Source organism: Nyctereutes procyonoides, unplaced genomic scaffold (genome assembly GCF_905146905.1).
Source record: "Nyctereutes procyonoides isolate TBG_1078 unplaced genomic scaffold, NYPRO_anot_genome, whole genome shotgun sequence".
Lineage (NCBI taxonomy): Eukaryota > Metazoa > Chordata > Mammalia > Carnivora > Canidae > Nyctereutes > Nyctereutes procyonoides.
Window position 1 is genome coordinate 3,574,657 of NW_026575133.1, and position 23,878 is coordinate 3,598,534.

The 23,878-nt window shown below is 50.9% G+C and overlaps 1 protein-coding gene across 3 annotated transcripts in view; it reads right to left on the bottom strand.

Moving 5' to 3' along the window:
- CRTAC1 (cartilage acidic protein 1) overlaps positions 1-23,878 on the bottom strand; it is a 162,635-nt gene that overhangs the window by 61,039 nt on the left and 77,718 nt on the right. For all 3 annotated transcript variants that reach the window (XM_055346144.1, XM_055346142.1, XM_055346143.1), the window contains exons 3-5: positions 19,616-19,812; positions 6,966-7,102; positions 1,069-1,225 (exon numbers count right to left, since the gene is read on the bottom strand). In XM_055346144.1, the coding sequence (XP_055202119.1) occupies positions 1,069-1,225; positions 6,966-7,102; positions 19,616-19,812 (491 nt within the window). The remainder of the gene's footprint in view (positions 1-1,068; positions 1,226-6,965; positions 7,103-19,615; positions 19,813-23,878) is intronic.

Sequence of the window (23,878 nt, forward strand, 5' to 3'; positions counted from 1 at the left end):
CCCCATTTCACTGAGGTGGAAAGTTGGCTAGAGAAAGGCATCATAAACTCAGGAGAGGCTGTGACAACCCTTTCCAGGTAAGGCTTTGAGAGTGTGCTACCACCCAGGTGTACGGAGGCAGGGTAATGGCCCAAATGACCCCCCACCAGGTATCCTTCCAGCCCCAGGATTTGGATTTGGGCGGGCTGCCACTCTGGAAGTCTGTATGTAGTGCAAGTTGGAATGGATATACTGGGAAGGCCAACCAGTAAGAGGATTTCTATGCCCAAATTACAGGATCAGGGTGAGGGAGGCCGAAGTTCACGTGAGACATTGTTGTGTACAGCTCTGGCTTCCTGATTTTTGGCACCCAAAACAGGAACTGGATTGCTCTGCCATCAGCAGTCTATTGGCAGATTATCAGAGTTTAGTCAGCAGCCGTGCTAGAATTAGAAAAACAGCCTTCCCTAGAAAGATCTCCCTGTCAGAGACTCTGACAATAGGTCCCCCATCCAGGGAGATGTGGGGGGAGCATGGCTTCAAAAAAAAGGGATGGAGAGGTTTTGGAACAAGAACACAATTCTTTGAGCTCAGTTATCCGAGACGGGACCCAGCTGAAGCTTAGGGATTTAGCACTCCATTTCTGGCCGCTTATGTATAAGTAAATAATTTCATCTGCTGTTTGGCAATAAAGAATGCTTTAAATCTTGGCCTTTATGATTTGTCAGTTTTCTCCTATAGAACCTGTTCACCCATCATTTGGGTTATAGCAGGGACTGCGGCAAGAGGTTCCAGGGAGAGGATGATGTTACGGTGTTCTCATTCTATGTCCCACGTCCTCCACGGGTCCCCCAAAGCCCTCACCTGCTAGATATTCGCCAACCCTTGGAGAGGCAGTGTTGGAGGAGCCTCCTGTGGGTGGTAGGATGGAATAAAGCCTTCATCCTCCCCTTCCCAGGGACACAAGCCCACCCTGTCCTATGGTCTCTGATGAACTAGACTCAGCCTTGCAGCCCCAGGCATTGCCCCCCACTCCCACCCTTCCAACTCACAGCACCCCAGCCTGCCACCCCGTGTCACTCTGCCTACCTGTGTATTTGCTGACCCCAGCCTCAGCAGCCACATCTCTGAGCGCCAGAATGCCCTGGGAGAGGTCACTGGCCTCGGGGTCCATTTCAATGAGGGCATCAGGGCCCACGTTACCGTAGGCATAATTGGCGATATAGATAGAGTAGCGTCCGGAGCCCTGAGGAGGAAGGGAAGGAGGGTTGGGTGAGCAGGCCCATCTGTGCTCATCGTGATGTCTTTCCCCAGAAAGTGGCTCTCCCCCTCCCCGTGTAGGACCATAGGTCTCTCATGAGTCAGGTGCTTTTCCCTGGGTCAGGTGTGCATGGTCTTGCAGGCTGTGTGCTGCCCAACTCCCGAAGTACTATTCCCAGAGGCTACAGAATGCACAACACGCTCCCCCCCCCACCCTGGCGTCCTACAACAAAGCAGCCCTGCTTCTTCTATCCTGTTCCAAAGAACACATCCTCCCTCTCCCCCACAACCACCTTTTTATAGACAATTTTCTAATGTGCCTCTCTCCAGCTGAGCTCTCTCCAGCTGCCAGCCAGGGTAGCTGCTCAATAAATATTTGCTGATTGATTGATCTACCAATTCCCATTATTCTCAGTCTCTCTCTCTCTCTCTCTCTCTCTCTTTCCCATTCAAGCTCACTCCAGCCAAGATGACAAGCAAATTCTGGAGTCCTCTCCCTCCCCAACTCCCACCCTGGGTTCCCTCATTTCACTATTTTGGTGGCACAGGAGGCTTGGATAGGAAGGGGTCCTCCTTCCATTCCCTCCCTCTGTTTTCCCACATTACCAGAAAGAAATAGCATATTGTTTCTGCCTTTATAACACTCAAATATCTTTTTCCTTTGCATCCAGGAGAAGCCTTGGGCACCAGCTTCTTGTTGCTATAGTCATTGCCTGCTCTAGTCCGAAATCCTGCTGATGAATGGTTCTTTTCTGTCTGTTATTAGACCTGTGTCATTTCTTCAATGGATGCTTCCTTTCCCCCAAGAGACCCACCTGATTTCTACATTTGAACAGTTTTCCAGCTTTCCTCTCATCCTTCTCATCATTCCCCTCCAATTAATCAGAGAGTAGATATTTCTTGAGCTCCAACTACATGCAACGTGCTCTGCTATGAATGTCCCTAAGACAATGTCTTCATTCTTCAGTGGCTTCTAGTCTTGTTTAAAGGCAAGTCAGAAACACAAAACAACCTGAGAAAAGCAGCTGAGTTCCACGCAACCAAAGGGTGCTCCATCACCCTCTCTTGGCCCTCGGTTCTCTTGGCTCGCCTCTATTTCTCCCCGGTGGCTCCATAAGCAGAAACCCCCATCCCACCTAACCAATCACTGGCTTTATCCCATCCGTGGGGACATTTTCTTTGGGGGGAAGCTAGGATCTACTGGGGTCTGACTGACTGGTGGGTGAGGCCAACGAAGAAGCTCTTGGTCTCCTGGAGGGGATGCAGACATGTTAACAATAGTACAATTATATATATGATTAAGACAGTATATAAGTTAACTTGTATATGTTGGAAATAAAATATTTAAAAATGTTAATTAAACTGGAATTAAAATGTTTTAAAAGATGTATTCAGGAGAGACACAGAGAGAGGGGCAGAGACATAGGCAGAGGGAGAAGCAGGCTCCTTGCAGGGAACCTGATGCGGGACTTGATCCTAGGACCCTGGGATCATGACCTGAGCCAAAGGCAGATGCTCAACAACTGAGCCACCGGGCATCCCTGGAATTAAAATGTTTTTAAAAAGGGAGAGAACATGTACAGCATTTCCTGGTATACAGAAGAGGGGCTCCCAGAGGAAGAGCACTGAACTAGGGGTGGTTCGGGAAAGGTTTTCTTTCCCGAGAAGAGAAAGGAGTCTCAGCTAGGTGAAGTGTAGAAGCAAGAACTTTTCAGGCAGAGGTCATACAGAGAATGATGTATGCAGAGGAACCACAAGCAGTTTGTTCAGTGTTGCCGGGATATAAAATGCAAGGCAGGGCGTGTCAGGGGCTGAGGCTGGAGAAGAAGGAGACAAGGTATTCCCTCCTAAAGATGTCTAAGCCCCGTGTGTTTTGGTTTTCTGAGGCTCCATCCATCCTGGGAGCCTACGTTTTCTGAATCTTGTTACCCAGTGGACCCTGGCCCTGCAGCATTAGTGTCCTCTGGGCGCAGTTTAGAAATAGACACTCTCAGGGACTTCCCAACCCCCGTCCCCTCCGCCAGACTTGCTGCATCAAAGCTGCATTTTCACAAGACCCCCTCACATGATCTCTGTGCAAAATGAAGTTTGAGATGCTCTGTTTCACAACACGGCTTCGTGACGGGGGTGGAGCCGGAGAGAGCTCTGAGGGGTGCCTGCTTGTCTCAGGAGCTCAGCATATGTGTGTGGAATGATCAGATAAAGACTGAATGAATGGGGCCAAAGGAGAAAGTGCGCCATCACTGTACCCATGCCTGACCCTACCAGCTGTTAGCAATCCCATCAACAAATGGGCAATTAAGCCCAAATGAACTGAAAGGCACTCTGCTAGAAATTAGGATGTTTATAAAATTCCATTATACCTAGTTCCTTTCTTCAATGTAAGGGGATAATAAAACTTGACAAACATAGATGTGTTACAGTTGCAGACATTTGCAGGTGGCCTTGACTACAGTCGCTCTGGGATAGTGAGACGGTTATAGAGATGAGCCCAGGAAGAGGCTCCCCAGGGCAGGGGAATCCCCCTTCAGCCTCCATCAGAATCACCCCTGGTAAGCCTCTGAAACTGTAGATGCTGGGTCTCATCCCCAGGGCTTCTGATTTGGAAGCTCTGGCGTGGGGCCTGAGAGTTTGCATTTCTAACAAGTTCTCATTTATTGAAGAGACTGTCTTTCTTCCAGTGGATAGTCTTTCCTCCTTTATCGAATATTAGTTGACCATAAAGTTCAGGGTCTACTCCTGGGTTCTCTATTCTGTTCCATTGATCTATGTGTCTGTTTTTGTGCCAGTACCACACTGTCTTGATGACCACAGCTTTGTAGTACAACCTGAAATCTGGCATTGTGATGCCCCCAGATATGGTTTTCTTTTTCAAGAGAGGCTGATGTTGACCCAGGAACCCCACCTGGAGAGCCACTGGTGTAGGGATATTAGCCTGGGCCCAGTTCAGGCTCTGCCTCTGTGTGGCTCTTTATTTTTGTGCAGGTTCTTCATTCCCTTTGGCTGCATCTCCTCCTGTGTTAAAGGGGAATCATATTCCCCCTGCTTCCTGGCAGGGTTGTTGAGAAGATGAAATCAGACAACACATGTGAAAGGTCTCCAAAAGATAAAAATGCTATATAAACATGAGGCATAATCATTATCGATCAGGGAACGCTTCTTGTAAGAGATCGGCTTTGAGCTGGATCCAGAAAGGTCGGTGAGTGATGAGGCAGCTGCAGACAAAGTGCAGGCAAGTGTGCCAGGTTTGGGGCCAAGAGAGAATGAGGGCTGCTGGAGAGAGGGCAGGAAGGGCACATGGTAAGTTTGAAATATTTACCTGCAAGATGGCTCTCAAACTTCGACCTGCACCAGCGTCACCTGCAGGGCCAGTTCAAACCCAGATTTCTGCCCTTCCCCCCGCCCCCACCCCGGGTTCAGACTCAGTATGTCTGGAGGGTGAAGTGGGGGTTGGGCCTGAGAATCTGCATTCCTTTTTTAAAAAGATGTTTATTTGAGACCCAGTGAGTAAGAGAGAGAACAGAAGCAGAGGGAGAAGTAGGTTCCCCATTAAGCAGGGAGCCCAATGTGGGCCCTACCCCAGGATCATGATCTGAGACGAAGGCGGACACTTAACCTCCTGAGCCACCCGGGTGCCCCAGAATCTGCATTTCTGACAACGCTGGTTCTGCTGGTCTGGAGGCCACACTTTGGGAACAGGTAAACTAAAAGGCTCCATCCAGGTGGAGGCTGTGGGTCTGAGGATGGAGTAGGGTAAATACTGTAATAGAATCTGTGGTTAGAAATTTGTGTCTGACACTGGGTCACCAAGAGGCAGGGTAGCTGTGGGATAGAAAGGTGTCTGACTCATTCTCAGGCAGGCAGGGCTCAGTTCCTAGCTGAGTTCCTAGTGCCTAGTTCCTGCCATTTACTATGTGACCAAGGTCAAGTTGCTTAATTGCTAGAAGCCTTAGTTTCCATATCTGTAAAACGGGGGTAATGATAGCAGGTACCTCATCAGCCTACTGTGAAGATTCAGTAGGACAATGCATAGGAACCACTGAGCACAGGGCTTGACATGTTGCTAGTTCATTAAGGTTAACTGTCATTATTGTTGAGATTGCTTTTGTGTTTCCTATACCGCACAGCATTCCTGGCTCTGTTTCCAGAGTGGCCGTGACCTTGCCCTACTTCTCCCCTCCAGTTCTCAGACCCCAGGGATTGCTGGGGTGGCCATGGCGGCTGGACCCAGAAAGCTGGCCCTTCTGGTGGCAGACTGACTGTAGGGGTTCTTTCTAGTTCCCTGAGGCTGAGCAAGCTGCTAAGTGCCTGCCTACGGTGCTGCTGCTGCTGCTGCTGCTGCTGAGTGCCAAAGCTTTTTTTTTTTTTTTTTGCATTTCACACGGTGCCTTTGTCCTGTGGTTAAACGCGTGGGTGTGCAGATGACCTTGTTAGGACAAAGAGTGCATCTCTTTGTGATTAACCTTCAGGCCCTGCCACCAGCTCAGAGATGATTCCCACCTTGGCCAAGGGTGGGAAGCCTTGGTTCAGCAGAAGCGAGGCAGGAAGCAAGTGGCAGGGAAGAGGCTCCCAGCAGCGGCCAGGCCTGGCATTCCGTATACCCTTCTTATTCTTTGGGGCCACTCACAGAACCACTGCCTCCTCATTCCTTCCCACCAGGCAGGAGTCCAGGTGGCAAAGATTCAGGTCAGGGCTAAATGTGGCTTCACAGCCCAGCTTGGCTTCTTTTCCCAGCACCAGCTTGTTAAGAAATAAATATTTATACCTGGCACCTGCCTTCTCCCAAGGCCTGGAGGCCCCTGCTGTGAAGATTCACACTGAATCCCCAATCCCCTCCGTGCCATCTCAATCCTGAAATGAGCCCCTTGCCCCTGCCCTCGGAATGGAAGCTAGGCAGCAGCTGGGTTCCTGATTTACTGATGACAGTCTCCAACGCCAAGGAGGGGGCTGTAGGGGAGCAGGTGACAGGAGGGATAAATCACCTCCACAGCAAGCCTCTGCTTCCAGCTCTGGCTGGGGCTGCTGGGACGCAAGCCTGCGTTGGGGCCACCCTACAGGGCAGGTGGCTCCAGCTGCTCCTGCCCCTATCCCTTGGGCCTTTCCTCTCTACCTGCTTTGGGTTGGCACCTTCAGTAGGGTGGGTTAGCAGGTACAAACGCAGTAACAGAGCTACTGATTAACTGGAGTACTTGGACATTTGGGCCACCCTCCACTCATGAACCTCTTTGTCATGCCTTCATTTGTTTCACAAATATTTTAGGGAAGAGCCCTATGGCTCAAGGGCTGGCACATAGTAAGCACTTCAAAAATGTTGGTTGAATCAATGAATGAGTACAAGGTTTAGAACTAGAAGAGTCTGATTCACTGTCCTCGTCATACTGCCCATCTATTTTTGGGTCCTCAGGCAAGTCACTGCCCCAAGCTGGGCCTTGGTGCCATCCTCTGCCCAATGGACATGATGGTGACAGCCCCTGACCAGTTTCCTCACTGGTTGCTGGGAGAGCCTCAAGGGAGAAAGGATGTGAAAGGAGATTATAACTCACCTTGCACTAACACCTACTAGGTGCAAGGCCCTGTGGGAACTGCCGTTATGGTGCAGCTTTGGCCTTTGCCCTGGACAGCCACAGTCCACTGGGGGACATCTGCCTGTGGGCTCCCCTCTTGGCTCTCACATCACTGTGTGCCCCTCTCTTTTCCCCAGGCCCCTCATGCGCCCCAGAACTCACCGTCCTGTCCACACAGGCCACAGAGCGCCCGGCAAAGAGGCTGGCCACACCTCGGGCCACGTTGACCTCATCACTGAGGATGTCTTCCCACCGGTTGTTGCGGAACTTGAACAACTTGTCCGTATACGTGGCCACCCCTGGAGAGAGAAGGGAGGGCTGGTGGGTGGTGGGCATGTGTGCATGTATGTTTTGGGGCACCTGCCACAGGTGGTCGGATCATCTGCAGCAAAGTGAGTGCTCCCCACAACACTCACTTAAACAGGTGAGGCTCTATTTGGGGGCACTCAGGTATTTTCATTTGAGAGAAAAGACTGGCTTATGAAAATGGCCAGTCCATGCCTCAGGAGCCACAGAAGAAATGTTATTGCTACCGTGTGTCTGAGATGACCCTGGACAGCTGGGTTTCACATTTTGCACCATGGTCCTGCAACATACAGGAGATCTGGGATTGCCAATATTTCAGCACCCAAACTTCACCCAGAATGTCTCTTTCTCCAGCACCTGCCTCCTACATTCTCTGCTGGATCATAGGACCTCATTTGGGTCTGAGAAGAAATGATCTTGGTTGGTAGGTGGGGTTCTAAGTCCAGATCCAGGAAGGGGCAAGAAGTGAAGCTCTGACAGACATGTTGCCCATCCCCAGGGGATCCAGATGGCAGTAGGGTCAGCCCCCAGGTGGGGTAAAGTGTTTGAGCAGCCCTGGGAGGCCCTCGACGGCAGTGGTCTCCACCCCTTTCAGAACCGAATGGAGGCTGAGGACTGCCAGCTCAGGGAGTCACACAGACACGTACCATGCAACATACCACATGTAATTGCGGGGGGTCTGTGGAATCCTGAAGCACGCTCATGGCTAAACTTTATTTTGGGTAGGTGGGGAAGAACTTCTGGTGGCCAGAGGTTCAAACCCTTCTAAGACCACTTAGGCAGAGTTCTCCACTCTGTCATCACCCCTAGTTTATTTCTTGCTCATGTGAGCCCCGGAGCATTCATATTTTAGGAGGAATCCTGTTCTACTCTCAAGGACTGGCATAGGAAACACACAAGAGGAGCAGCTGCAGCCAGGAAGGTGAGCAGGGGAAGGAGTGGATCTGGGGATAGACCCCTGCATGTGACTCTCTGGCTGGCCCAGGGCAGAGGCCATGGCTTAGGCGAAGGGAGCAGCATGCTGCAGTGGTTAAGACCTTAGCATAAACAAGCCCCAGGCCCGGTCTCTGTTCTACCCAGATTCTATGTCTAGGGGCTAGCTGTTGACTTTGGGGAGGTTGTTCAGTATCTCTGAGTTTGTTTTCTTATCTGCAAATGAGACGACAGTAATCAGTACATCCAGTTTACTGTGAGGCATACATGAGATGATATACGTGAAAGGCCTAGCACGGTGCCCCCTCAAGGAGGGTGGGCATTAGCAGTGGTCATTCCCATGTTACAGATAGGGCACTCCCAGGGTCTTTTAGGGACATCAGCTCCACACTGCAGGGGTCTGGTGAGAGTCAGTGTGTGAAACGAATGGCTGAGGAGTGTGGGAGCGGGTTAGGGGAGGGCAGTTTTAAGGGATCCCTCAGGTGGCTCTCTCCAGGAGAGGCCAAAAGGCTTTGCTCTCCCACTGGTCTCCTGTGGGACTCTCCTAAGACGGGTCTCCACAGGGACCCACGAGGGCTGGTGCATGGCCTGTGAGGTCTGGAGTTGGTCTCAGAAAGCCTCACTAGGCACCAGGGAGCTGGCAGTGGAGCAGAGCCCTCCTGCCTGGCCTGCCCTCCCAGGGGTGCAGAGGCTCATCTGGGGGAAGGAAAGGCCCTTCATGAAGCAGGAAGCAGATCCAGGAGGCCTGCAGGTGGAGGCTTGGGCTAAGGAGCCGCAGCTGGAGAGGGCACAAAGCTGCTGCGGCCTGCGAGGGAAGCCCACTGGGGCAGCTGAGGAGCTGAGTCTGGCTGGAAGCATAGCTGCCGACTCCCATTAGTTCCGGGCCTTGCTCATTCTTTATCCTTTCCAGCCTTGGTTTCCTCGCCTGGGCATCAGGGGAACAGCTGTGCCTCCTCCCTCACATGTGGCTGTAGGGATTCTAGGAGAGAATGCACTGAAGCCCTGGCCCACGGTGGGCTTTGCTCATGGCAGCCCCACACCCCTCCTCACCATCCTCGGGGGCCAGATGTATTTAGAAATTTAGATTTTGTTCTTTCACATTTTAGAAAGGTAACACAGTGCACACACCGTTTATTACATAACACCCCCAGGAGGGATGGGGCCGCACCCTGTAATTAAACACATTAATATTTCTGCAGTAAAATATATGAATATTCACACTGAGTGGGATAAATAAAGCCTATAAATAGCTCGCGTCAGCCCAGGACAGGTTTTGCTATCAATTCATTTTCCCACAAACTTAAAAAAAGCACCTGAGGCTTTCAGAGTGTTTTGGATTCTAGGACTGCAGAACAGAGACCGTGGGGCTGGACTGCCATGCTTACGGCTGTTCTCCAAGCAATGGCGGCCTCATCATCCTTTCCTAGTGCTTGGGGGACCTTTGAAGGTGGCCTTGCCGGCACTGGGGTCTCTAGCTGCCACCTGTAGCAAGTGACCCTCGCCCTTCTCTGTCAGACCAGGGCTCCTGTAGAGGGTCCTCCAGCCAGTCCAGCCCCCGCTGCAATACTGAGGTTAACTTTTGGCAAAGCATGGGCCAGTGTGAGAAAGTAGCTGCCAGCAGCTGGGGATCTGCAGAGCTCAATGGGCCCCCCACTTGCAAGAATTTGCAAAAATTCGGGAGAAATTTCTCATGCAGCTGAGTTCCTGCCTCAGTGAGACAGACGAGAGGAGCAAACAGGCCCAGGGGGACTCTGTTTCTCTGTTTGCTTCCTCACCTCCAATTCCTCCTGCTCCCCCAAGATAAACATTTCCCAGAGTGTGCTTTATGGAGCCCTGGTCTCTGTGAGCTGCCTGGAGAAAAGATGCTATGATCATCTGAGTTTGGGAAAGACCACACCTTTCATGCCCTTCTTCGAGATTCCCAATGAATATCCATCTATTAAAACTTTGACAAGTCGTGCAATAAATTACCTACTTAATCTTTATTTAATCCAGCCTGTCCCAAACACAGCTGGCTATGAGCCCCTTTTTGCAGCTCACCTATTAGCATCCTGCCAAACTGGCACTGTTCTTAGCAAGTTGCGTTTTGGGGTGGTGCTGTCCAGCCATGCTCTGGGCTTCGTGGCCAGAGGGGTCAGGGTGCCATATGCTGTTAGCCTCTTCCCCTGTTCCACCTCCTGGCTTCTGAGCTGACCAGGGACACCCAGAAGAATAAACTAATTAAGGTAAAATGTGCAACAGTGATGCAGAGCCTTGTAGATCATAAATGGGAACGGCAAAATCAATGGCAACCCCTCTGCAGGCAGAGGCCTGGAGGCCTGGGAGCCTGGGCGAGGAGAGACAGGAGCCCTTGATTTAGGAAGAGCACACGCTCTGGCAGCTGCAACCTGGGTAATTAGGTGTGTCAGGAAGACAGATAAACAGCGAGCTGTCTGGGTCGATGGCACGGGTAGTCACCGCCCAAGCACTGGCCCCCAGCCTGTCGGCGTGTAATATCGCCTGTTGGCTCCTTGTAGCTGCACTCTGCCCTGGGGTCCCACACCAAGTCAGGGGGCAGCTGCTCAGGAGAGGAGAGGCTGTTAGTTGCAGGAGAGAGGGGCTCTCCTGAGCCCCCTGGGGGAGACTGAGAGGGCAGAGGCCTGAGAGAAACATAAGGGGGTTCGCGAGCAGGGCAGGGGTGCTCTAGGGGTCACAGTTCCCATGAGAAGTGTGTCTGAGGACTCCGATTCCCATCCTGAGACTTTGGCATCTTGGCATTTAAGGAGACTTGAAGGTCTCGGAGTCCAGTAGAACTGGCATTTGCTGCCAGGTGGCCAGTCGGGAAGGCCCAGTAGGCGAGGATGAGCATCTGCCATGCCCTGCAGGTGTCAGGGGCAGTAGGAGATCCACTGGGAAGTAGGGGTCTCAGTTGCTGATTCAGGGCGCCTATAGTCCATTCAACAACAGGATGGATAGGTAGAGGAGATGCCACAGGACTACAGTGAAACTAACTTTACTTAACATTTCTGCAGCACTTCACATATATTCACGCGTGTGCCAGGCATTTCACACACCTTTATTCATTGACCATCACCACAACCCCTGAGCTGGGTACTACTTTCCTGCCCAGTTTAGAGATGAAGGATCTGAGACACAAGAGACAAGGGAGCTGCCTAAGACCCCGCAGCTAGCAGAGCTCTGAGGGGTAAAGACAGGAGGATACGTCCTGGAGATGCCATGAAATCAGGACGGAAGAAGCCACAGTGATCATGGAGGGCTTCGTGATGAAGGAGGCACCTGAACCTGGACTCCTGTTTCTAGAGGACTTCAGGCTCTGCATGAAGCTTCTCTTTAATAAGCATCATCTCACCTAAGGCCCGCAGCTGCCTTGAGAGGTGGTGCAGCCCCATTTTACAGATGGAGAAATTGAGGGGGCAGACAGGTTAGTCAGGTGCCCAGGGTCACAAAGCTAGTATGTGGTGGAGACAGATTCAAAGCCTGTGCTTCTGAGTGGTGCACTCTGCAGCTTAGGCTGGGAGAGGGGAGGGGGGTGCTCCAGGCAGGCAGGGGGCATAGACAGAGACGCAGAGCCTACATGTTTGCCCAGAGAGAAGAATTTGTGGAGGTTGAGGAGGAAGAAGTGTGGCAGGGCAGGAGAGACCCACTAATTCCAGGACTGAGGGCAGAAGGGGACCTTGGTGGTTCTGATCTGGGGAAGATAGTGTTTCCAGAACATTAATCTGGCAGTGGAGTGAGGGGTGGTCTGGCAAGGGAGAAAAGGTGGCCACTTCTGTCATGATTGTAGGAGTAGGAGGAAGCATGGGATGCAGGAGGCTGGTGCAGGAAGGGCAGGGGGGATTGGGTGGGTGTAAGGGGTCAGAGTGGGATAGTGACTGAGGCAGGGACACTGGGCCAGCTGGAAGCAGGAGCAGAAACCTGGCTTCACACCATTTGCATGTGATAGGGTCACAAAGTGGCTGAGAAGACATGTCCAAGAGGTCGCTGGGCACAAAGGACAGCAGTGTGCAGAGCAGAGAGGCTGGAGCTGGGGTGGAGGGGAAACGATGTGTCCCTGGAGCAGCCTCATTCAGTTGTAGGAGGAAGAAGGGGCAGATGTTGGAAGAATCATCAGACCGAAGGGAAGGTTCACATCAAGGCATCAGTGTCAATCTAGCAGATGGCCCTCAGTTTGCTATCCCGTCATCCCATCCATATCAAGCTGCCTCCAGAGAGTAACTTGGAGCCACTGAGAGGGTGTTCGGGTCATAAAGGGCTCTTCCTTCCTTCATTGGCCTGAGTGCCTCCTCCCCCACAGGCTGCTGCCACCTCGGGGAGATGAAATGACTTGCAGTCTGGTATAAGGGCAGAGAGAAGAGTGAACAAGTGTGTGGCAGGGAAGAGGTCTCTGCCTCCAAACTCCAAAATAATGAAAAGAGATTACTGCCAAACAGCACGGTTAAGGAGTGGGCCAGCCTAGGCTGATCTTGGGCAAGTCACAAACTTGTCCTTATTTGTGAAACAGGATCATGAGAATGGCTACCTATTCATCAGGCTGTTGTGAGAATTCTATAATGCATGTAAAGTACTTAGAATATTATATGGCATGATAAGTTTAATAAATAATAAAAACTATCATAATTACCACCATCCTCATCACCATCACCATCACCATCACCATCATCATGACCACCCTCTCAGTCCTCACCATCATACCATCATGACCATCACCACCACCACCATCCTCACCATCATGACCATCATCACCATTAACACCACCACCACCATCATCATCCGGGGATGACAGGGCATGACCACTTCAGGTCCTCAATGAACTACTATATAAACTGACATTGAGTTTGAAATGCTTTATAAGACTTAGTTAATGGAAACTCAGAAAAGCAGTGATGGCCCCAGAGGAAGAAAGAAATAGTTCAGGATATTTCAATGAAGAAGGAACCCAGACTCCCTCCTGACCCTAATATAATTTCTGACCCAAGTCTTCATCCTTCCATCCCAGGATGAAGATGGAAATCTGACCAACCTCTGCCAGGGGCTTCACTCACATGTGCTCATTTAGTCCTCCCCAGGGTCATGTCAGGAAGACAGTTTCATCATTTTACAGAGAGAAACAGAGACTCTGAGGGTCAAGTCATTTGCCTGAGGTTGCACAGTTGGTATTAAGTGGCAAAGCTGAACTTTAAACTATGATCTGACTGCAAAGCATTCCCCAACTCTGTATTAAAGAGCTGGAGTGGGGGCTGGTGGAGGGCAACTGAGTCCCTGGCTCCTAAGGAAACGTGTTCTGTGTAAGGACTGAGAAAATAGCCTTTGGGGCCCCATACCATTTATGGGGCTGCTTTGATAGCCTCATCCATCCTTGCTTCTTATGAGGTCACACGTAAGAGAAGCCCTTTAGGGGTGGGGGCAGGAAGTCTGGACAGGTCATTAACTTGTCTTTCCACATGGGGCCAGGCCAGGTGAGCTGAAAATCAGAACACTACATCTAAGAGAATCATGGCTGGGACTTAGGAGCACCTGGAAGCTGACTGGGAGAGAAGGTAGAGATTCAGCACAGTGTGGCTCAGGCTTTTCCAGGCATTGGAAGTCACGGACATCCTGTTAAAGTGCAGATTTTGGTCTGGTAGGTCTGGGGTGGGGCCTGAGATTCCGCATTTTAGAACAGCTTCTAGCTATTGCTGATGCTGCTGGTCCACAGAACACACTTTGAGTAGCAAGATGCAGAGTGTCTGGGTGTAGCTGGACTGGCCTGGGTGAGGGAGCTGCTGGACCAGGGGTATACTCTCAAGAGCAGATGGCTCAACTGTTCTGTGGACAGAAGCTGGAAGTGCAACATGCCCCCAACTGCCTTTCTTTTTTGGCACAGTGACTGACCCCTCCTCTCTGAGAGGGTACAGAAGCCCCTGCCAATGGCCTAAGGTTGACACAGAGCTCAGAAGCCATCAGTGAAAAGAGTTGATAAATCCAAGTTCATAAAAATAAAAATTTTCTGCATTGCAAATCCCATGATGAACAAAGACAAAACACAAATGACAAACAAGGGGAAACTATTTGCAACATGCATTACAGACAGAGGACTAATTTCCCTAATTTATAAAGAGGTGTTACAAATCAATAAGAAAAAGGCCAATAATCAATAGAAAAACTGGGCAAAGGCAGTGAGCAGACAAGAGATTCAAATATATAAACATATGCTCAGCCTCACTTGTTTTGAGAAAAATGAAAATTAAGCCTACACTTAGGTATCAATTTTTTCCTATCATATTGGCAAATATTTAAAAAAATTATGGCACACTGTGTTGAGAGATGCTTACTCGCTTCAGGGCTGATGAGAGCATCATATGGACTGTTCGTGTAAAGGGTGATTTGGCAACGCCTATCAAATCCACACACATATATTCCTCTGACCCAGCAATTCTTTTCTAAATATGAACACCCCTCCCAGATATGCCTGCAATTGTAGACAGTGGCATGCTGTACAAGCTTATTCATTTGGTGGCACTGCTTGTATAGGAGCAGAAAATAGCAAACCATCTCAATGGTCATCAACAGAGGACCAATTTGGTGAACTGTAAATCAACACAATGGAGTACAATACAACCATCAAAAGAATGAGCAAGCAGTCTGTGTGCTGCTATGACATAACATCCAAAATTGGTTGTTAAACAAAACAAGTAAGGGGCAGCAACGTGAGTAGAGTATGCTACTATTAGTGTAGAAAAGGAGGGAAGCATATGTAGATTGAAGGTAGCAGATTGTCGATGACTTGTTCTTTTGAATGGTAAACATGATATAGTGGTGGGGCTCCCAATTCCTGCTGACCCATCTCCTACCCATGCCACCATGACCCCAGATCACATAGGCAGGAGAGCTCAGGGCCACAGCGGCTGGTGTGGCCAGCACTGGACCCCTAGGGGACATGGGCTCTGATTGGGAGCTGCAGGAAGTCCCCGGTTCCTGGATGATGAGGGAGGTGCTGGAACCAGCCTCTTATTCCCCTTTGTCCTACACACTCTCCTTCCTGGTTTTCACCAAATAATGTGTTGCCTGAACCACACTGGCTTATAGTTTTCCATGTCAGTTAAGCCATAAGCTAGTTTTGATGGCCCAGGCTTTCTTGGGATTGTGGTCAATTTTCCTCTGTTCCCTCCCTCCTACCTATTTTCCAATTCTTATTTTTTTTAAAGATTTTATTTATTTATTCATGACAGATGCACAGAGAGAGAGAGAGAGAGAGAGAGGCAGAGACGGGCAGAGGGAGAAGCAGGCCCCATGCAGGGAGCCTGATGTGGGACTTGATCCTGGGACTCCAGGATCACGCCCTGGGCTGAAGGCAGGCGCTAAACAGCTGAGCAACCCAGGGATCCCCTATTTTCCAATTCTTAATCCTTGATCCAGGCCCCCCTGGTCCTCTCTTCTGGGTAATCTCTTATTTACATGATGGTCCTTTTCTGTTTCTGTTGCTAGAGTCTCTCTCCCCCATGGGCCAGGAGGGGGGCCTGGCCCCTCTGCCCAGGACACTTCTAAAGGCTCTGGCTTTCTTCACGCTGCTGGATTCTAACAGCTACTGCTTGGAGAGCACTTACTAAGTCCTAGATACCATTATAAGTGCTTTTCATTCGGAGTCTCAGTTGTTCATTCAAATATATGTGTTAAATGTTTATTAAGTGAGATTAAGTGGTCTTGGAGATACAGCAACAAACAAGACCAAGTTTTTATCCCTATGGAGCTGAGTAGAAGAGCAGAATAGATGAACATACTTTAACATAACATAACATAACATAACATAACATAACATAACATAACATAACATACTTTCAGAGAGCACTGAGTGCTATGGAGAGAAATGAAGCAAAGTAAGGCCAGAGAGAGATAGGGGTATGGTTTTAAGGTTTTCAGGCAAGACCCTATCTGAGGATGAGCCTGAATGAAGGGAAGGAGTAAGCCCTGAAAACAGTGGTGGGAAAAGCATTTCAGGCAGAGGTAACAGCAAGTATGAAGGCCTCAGGTGGGAACACAGTGAGCAAGAGGAAGCGAGTAGGCAATGAGGTCAGAAAGGCAACCAGGCTCACATCAAGGAGGGATGTTGTAGGCCTGGTAGAGACTCTGGATATAGTCTATGAAGCCACTCAAGGAAGTCGGGCTTATGAAGTTGATGTGATTTTTCACATTTTACAAGGAATACCCAGTGAGTAAGGTGCAGATCTCAGGGTTGTACAAACTAATTCCCACTGCCAGGATGCAGGGTCTCAACCCCCTTCCAGAGATTCTAATGCTGCTATCCCAAAGGCTGGCTGAGGAAGAGGATGGGGCCATCCTTGCACAGGTCTCTCCAATGCTCCAGCACAGGCTGAAGGAGCCCCCAGGCACATGCCACAAGCAGTGCAGGCTGGCAGGGCTCCTGGAGGGGATCTCAGGTTCCCCATGGTAGGCAGCATGGCAGTGGCTAAGCGTTGTGCCAGCTGGACCCAAGGAAGTGCTGACATCGCACAAATGTCCCAGTTCTACACCATGCCCACTGTCGATGAATCAATTGAATCACTGGACTGAAAAATTAACTCAAACCCACAGACATCCCTCGAACCCACAGAAGGTCACCAGGAGGTGCATGCCTGGAACTGAGGCTTCTGGGCCCTGTCACCCTTCCCCAGCACTGGGGGCCCAGCTCTAGCCTCTCCTAGATGAACATTTGTGCCCTGAAACCCAAGAAGCCCAGGACCTTTTTGGGGGTGGGGGGTGGAGTTGGTGGAGAGCTCCACATTGCCTGCTTCCCCTTGTTTTCGCTTGGCTGGCAAAACTTCTCTCTGGTCTAATGGCTCATGCCTATGTCTGTTCTTCCTGGATTTATTTATCAAATTTTTGATGGTGCTCTCAGGATGTTCAAAGTCTACCTGGGTTGGAGGCACCAGTATAGGGACTTTGCTCTCACGGAGCTTAGAGTCCAGGAGAATTAGGTGCCTCGAGAAATCTCAGGCTGCATTGAGGATACAGTATAAATTTCAGGAGGGCAGGATTTTTGTCTGTTTCATTCATGGGGCATCCTCAGAGCCTAGAATAGTGCCTGGCACACAGTAGTTGCTCAGTAAATATCTGTCCAGTGAATGAATACATCTGTGAACAACAGGAGCTTTGGGTAGGTTAGGCCAGGCCGAGCAGGGAATCAACATGATTGCTGGTGGGTGGGTAGCCTTTCAACTTTGACAGCACGTGGGGAATCACTTGGAAAGCTTTATAATCTGGGTAACTGGGTCTACCCCTAGAGGTCTGGATTGGCCTGGATTGGGGTATACCATGGGAAGTGGGAGGGATAAAAGCTCCCCAGGAAATTCTAACGTGTAGCTCTCGCTGAGCACTCTGCTCAGGGATTCCCAGCAGAAGGCTCCGAGGACATGGGAGGGGCTACAGCCTCAGAGCCACCTGACCAGCTCCTCCCAGGTGCTCTGTGCTTGGTGAGTAGGGAGGAGAATCTGTCCCCTTCTTCTGGCATCCTGCCTGCTGGGCCTATGTGAGACATCACCCACCTTCCACAGTTCGTCCTATTTCTGCTTCCCTGCCCCACTGCATCTTCCTGGGGACTCACCTCTTCACGGCTGTCCCTTGCTGCTGCTCCCCTCCTGACCTTCAACTTAAAGGGTTGATCAGCCCATCAATTAATTGTGTCCTAATCCAATCTTGGCTTAGTTGGAGAGAGGGTAGTAAATCCAGCTGGGTAATCATGCCCTGATATTTGTGTAGGGATAATTACTATCTCTCAGGCCTCACTTGGTGGCAAGATGAGATGAAAACCCATAAAACACTACTCCGGGCTGTGGCTCATTGTTTCTTGGCTGCACAAGGCTGGCTGCCAGCCAGTCAGCCCCGCCTGCCCCTGCCCCTGGCACAGGCCCCAACCCCTTCCCCTCCCATTCATGCCACTGGCAGGGCTTAACATCAGGGGCAGTCTAGGGGCTAGATCCTGGCCTGGCCTCAAGAACCAGTAGGGGAACATTATGGGCCCAGGGAAAGCCAGTGTGTGTGTGCTGGGGCTGGGGAAGAGGCAGGGAAGGCGATCCCCACAGCTAGGCAATCCCCTACCTTTGGGAGACTGGAAGGGTCTGGGATGGTGAATACACAGGTCTGAACCACAGGGCATTGTCTAGACCAACCCAAGAGGACACTGCCATCTGGAAGAGTCCAGTGCATGTCCCACCTGGCCTCAGAGACGTGAGGCTCTGCATGTTTCAGGAAGACACCATGGCCTGGGACTTCCCTGCAGATGTTATGGCTCCATGGGAGTGGACTTCATTCTAGTGGGCTGAGCTCGGGCTTGAGAGAATATGAGAGTCAGGGTTCGGCAACCACCTTGATCTTTAGCCCAAGAACACAGCTGCCAACTTGTGCAGCACTGAGGACTTGCTATGAGCCAGGCTCTTCACGAGGCCCTGAGGACACTGGATTGAGTAAGGCCATGGAAACTCTCTCTCTTTCTTTTAAAGATTTTATTTGTTCATTTGAGAGAGAGAAAGAAAGCATGAGCGGGGGAAGGGCAGAGGGAGAAGCAGGCTCCCTGCTGAGCAGAAAGCCTGACACAGGTACTCTGTCCCAGGACCCTGAGATCATGACCTGAGCCGCAGTCAGATGCTTAACTGACTGAGCCACCAAGGCGCCCTGGCCATGGGGTATCATTATTAAAGGATGGATGTAGAATCAGACCCCTGGGTGTGAGTCCTGGGACTTAAAAGGTATGTGACCTTATGCCAGTCATGTGACCTCTGTCCCTCAATTTTCTCAACTCTAAAGGGGGATGTCGAAGACCAACCCGAGTGAGCTGTTGTGAGGCTTACATGAGATAATTAACATAAAGTGCTTAGACCCAAGCCTGGCACACAGTCACTGCTACTCAAGTTAGCTGTTATGAGTATCCTTACTGTTCTTTAGTTTTCTGGACATCAATGTTCCCCAGCCATTCCTTGGTAGGTGGTCCCTGGGTCAGCAACAGCATTATAGTGTGAAAGCAATGCAGGATCCTGGGTTGCACCCAGACCCATTGAGTCAGAATGTGCATTTACACAAGACCCCCAGGTAAGTCGGCTGAGACACTCTAGGCTGAGAAAGGCTCTGTGAACTGAAGGTCTGTCTCCTTCCAAGTTGTTTCCCCAGCATCTAGCATCTCTAGTCTGGTTTGGAGTAGCTCAGCAGGAATTTGTAGAGTGAATAAATGAGCTCAGCTAAAAGCTGTGGGGGGCCCTTGAAGGATTTCAGAGCATTCTGAAAGGTCCTCTAGAAGCAGCATGGAGGGTGATTCCAGGGGACCATCTGTCCAGTGAGAAGTGCTGAGTAGCTGAGCCACGGCAGGAGCAGTGGGGGGGGGGGGTGGAAGTGGGGGCGGGTGCTGCTCAGAGTGGGAGGTGAACACAGCAGAAAGTCTGAGGGAGATGAGGGGCGCTCCTGGACGGGTGGTGGTGGGGTCTCTGCTAGGCCAGAGCAAGCTCCTGGAGGCAGCAGGGGCCTATGCCTGGGGGGAGCCCCTCCCCCGAGCTGGTGCTGGGAGGAAAAGAGTGGGAAGCAGGAAGAGGCCCAAGGCCCCAACCCCTTACCTGAGAAGGCATTATTGGTGTTGAGGAAGTAGATCTCCTCACGGCCATCCCCATCAATGTCGCAGGCTGTGACCCCAATAGCATTCCCCTGACGGTCCCGCAGCGCATAGTAGGGGGAGCTGCGCTCATCCACTGCAATGTTCACCAGTCGCTTTTGAGTCCGGTCATACTTCAGCACCAGGTTGGGGCCGTTGTACCTGCAGGAGGAAGGGGTGGGGGTGTTGAGGAGGAGCAGCTGAGTTCACCTGGTGTCCTCCTACCCAACAATGGGGCTTAGAATCCTCCTGGGCAGGTCTACAGTGGGGCAGTTCAGCCCTGGGGCATCCCGGGGAAACCCTCGCCTCAGGGGTCCCTGGGTGTTTGGTGGGTATCCCTGATTCAGATACAGACTCACTCAAAATAAGAGTCAACTGGGCCCACCTGGGACACAATATAAGAAGCAGGGTGGCACAGGGGGAGCCAGCAACAAGCCCCTTACCACAGGCTTCCCTGAAGAGAATGACCACTCCCCTACATCTACCTTGGCCATTTCAATGTCAAAGCACTTTCATGTTTATGATCTCACTAATTTAAATCTAATAAGCAAGTGAGGTGGCTTGGGAGGCTGTATTATTAACCCATTTTGCAGATGAGACAACTGATGAGCTTCATCGGGGAAACGGAGACTAAGTGCCCTTCCCCATGGTAACACAACTAGTCAAATGTCAGGTGCTAGGACTTGGACCCAGGCTCTTTCTGTGCAAATGAGTCCCAGGGAGCAGAGGCTTTGTTGCTGAGGTGTGGAATGACTCTCTCCTGACAGAGTCCCAAGCATTTAAACAGTAGCATGAGATGAGCATCTCAGATGGGTAAAGATTATGAACAAATCTAAAGCCAGAGGGTGGACCTGCTGGAGCTCTTTTTCTTTTAAAAGATTTTATTTATTTATTTGGGTGATGGGAGAGGGAGAGAGAGACAGAGAGAGAGAGAGAGAGAGAGAGAGAGAGAGATTGAGCATGCGCCAGAGTGCACAAGGGGGAGGAGGGGCAGCAGCAGAGGGAGAAGTAGACACCCTGCCGAGCAGGGAGCCCTCATAGGGCTCCATTCTAGGACTCTGGGATTATGACCTGAGCCATAGGCAGCCACTTAACCAAGAATGAGCCATCAGGTGCCCTGCAGCCCTTTTTCTAAGGAACTCAATATGAAAGATTAAAATGCTCATCTGTCCTCATCTCGTCTCATTCTCCTGCAGCCACACAGCCTTCAGGCTATATACTGAAGGCCCAGGCATGTTCTTGCCTCAGGGACTTTGCACTTGCTGTTGCCCCTGCCCAGGATGCACTTCCTCCAGAGAGCCACATGACTGTTTCCCTCCGTCACCAAGTTCAGGACCTGCCTCCATTGTTGCTTCTCAGTAAAGTCTTCCTGGCCACAGGCCTGAAACCTGCAAGCACTGCCCCCCAACCTCACCCTCGCTCCTTATCCTTTGTTCCTGCTCTTCCCCCAAAGCTTTTACCAGTAGCAGATAATTCTCTTGTGTTTTTGTTTAGCTCTCCCTTCTATGTCTGATCCCACTAGAATATCAGCTCCACGAGGGCAGAACTTTTTGTCTGTTTCGTTCCCCAGGCCCTACCACAGAGCCTGGCACAAAATACGTGCTCAGTAAATACTTGTTGAATGATCAAATGAATGGAACCTCAGAGTCTAGATTGGAGTCATAAAGGCTTAAGTGTCCCACAGTCAGTTTCTTCCCACTGCCTTTCCATCTGGAGAAAGTACCATGTCCAAGGTCACCCTCAGACAGTGTGGTCACGAATGTCTGAAGGCCTCCTCCTGCCTCTAGAGAACACCAGCTTGCCAGGCTCTCCTAAAGAACCCGGCCAATGTCCATCCATTAGTCCTGGCCTCCTGCCTTTGTTTTAACCTAAGTGTGTACATCCTGCGTGACGTTCAGCTGAAGGCCTCCGGCTGTCCTGGCTGAGAACACTTTGCGGGTGGGGATGGGGTGGGCGGAAAGACCTCTCCAAGGTCTTTGAGAGAAATCACTTCTTGCTTTCCTGAAACTGGTCCAACTTGGCCCTCTCCTTCATCACCGAGATGCAGAGCCAGTGAAGTTTGGGGAGTGCTGAGCAACTGGCCAGGCGCCTTCTGGCACCCACAGTGTGTGAAAGGGGGGCACAGAGCTCAGTGGGCGCTGAGTCAGCACCCGGTGATGGAAGGTCGTGCCTCAGACGCCTTGATGAACGGTGTCTGAGGGCCGTGAGTTGAGGGCATGGCATGACCCACGGGACATGTCTGGGCAGGAGAGACAGAACACTTGGGTTTCAGCACCATCAGCAGCTGGCTCCAGCCCCCAGGGACAGAAAATACCTTGGGTGCTACCCACGAGTCCTCCAAGCCTCCAGGTCTTCTGGTTGCTACCATCTCTGCTGCTCCTCACAAGACACCATGGCCCTAGAGTGCTGGGTTTGTTAAAGGTACTATCAGAAGAAAGGTCTCACTTGAGCCCCACAGAAAGAGGGTTGATGAAGCATTTTTCTAGAAAAGGAAACTGAGGATCAGGGAGGCGGTGAGCTGTCCAAGGTTACATAGCTGGTACGTGGCATGGCTGGGCCTCTGTCTCCAGGCTCTAAATCCTGTGTTCCTTCCACCCACCATATTGACACTCCTGGTCCTCTGATTTCTTTTTCTGGTGGCGGCCCCCAAAGTAGTGACCATGAGAAATGCCCAAGAACTGCATGTCAAAGGGGAGATAATAGGCTACTTTGCTATAGCACTTTACAAAGCATGTTCTCATCCTTGATTTCATTTACTTCTTGCAGGTCTTGACTTTTCCCCAGATTAGTTTTGTAACACTAGGGGGTTGGTTCCCCTCTGGGTTTCTCTTCTGCAAAGTGAGAGTTAGACTAACTCAGAGGGTCACAAAATGTGTTGACAAATGTGGCCATGGGGCGGCAGGGGCATGGCTCTGCACATAGTGGAAGCCAGTCCTCTTGCCCTGAATCTGGGGTGGTAGCTGTGGCACACAAGGTTCCTACTCCCATGGTGGTGGCCCTAGATCCTCTTTTCTTTGAAGAACTTGGAGGTGCTAGTTCCAGGGCACTGCCTAGGGGGTACTGGGGTGGGATTGCCAGGCTGGCTCGAATTCCTCCATCTGCTAGAGTGAGCACGTGCCATAGAGTCCTGCCTAAACCTAACTGGTGGCCTGGGATGAATCCCAACACTCTGGCCCCTTCTCTTCTGCCGCCACCCCTAGGGACTATAGATGCAAAGCCAAACCAACAGCTCCTGGGTAGGCTTTTTGACAAGCCATGACACAAGGCCAGAGGTAAATGCACAGAGTTGCCACTCCTCCCTCCACCCAGGCTGCCCTCTACTGGGTCTGCTGGACTGACATTTGAACCTCTTACAATCCTCTCCCAAGATAATCAGGCGTGTCCCCTCCCTCTTCTCTCATGGAGCAGATGCTCCTGTTGGGTTCCTCACCATCCCCCGCCCTCGAATAGGCTCTGCCTTTTCCAGCTTCTATGACTGCTCAGCTGCAGACACCCCCTTCCACAGGCGATGGTCTCCCTACCCCCCTGCCCTCCCATGAAGTCTGCCCCCACTGACCACCTCTTGGCTGAATGTGATCTCTTCTCTGGATAACCAATGTTCTGTGCCTCACTTATTCCTATGAGGGCAGAGTTGTTTGTGTTCCAACATCACTTCCCTTCATTAAAACATATGCTTCTTGAGCCCGGGAAGCATGTGGATACATCTTTGCACTTGCTGAGCCTAGAGCAATGGTTGGCATAGAGAAGGTGCTCAACGAGTATCTGTCCAAGGCAGAAATAAGTGAGTGAATGGATGGATAAATATAAATAATCACATGCAGTGTGAATAGGGTCGTCGCCACAGGCCAAGTACCTTTCTGAGCACTGTACACTCACTGTCTCATTGTATCCTCATGACAGACCAGGATTTTGCAAACGTGGAGACTGAGGTCCAGAGATTGGCCACAGTCACTAACCCACCCACAGTCCCTCTGGGTGGCAGTCCCCATGTTGATAAGCTTGGGGGTGCTGGACATGAGGGATATGAAATTTCATGTTTCCTCTCTCTGACACTTGCCAGAGATTGCTGGTTTCTTCCAGAAATTCAAGAGGCTTTGAGGCTGAGTTAAATGGGATCAGGGAGTGGGACAGTGTCCCATGCTGTTGAAAAGTAGCTGTGACTTCATAATATCAAAGCTGGGCCAGTAGGCAGAAGTGATTGGCTGGGTGGCAGCTGGAAAATCTGCCT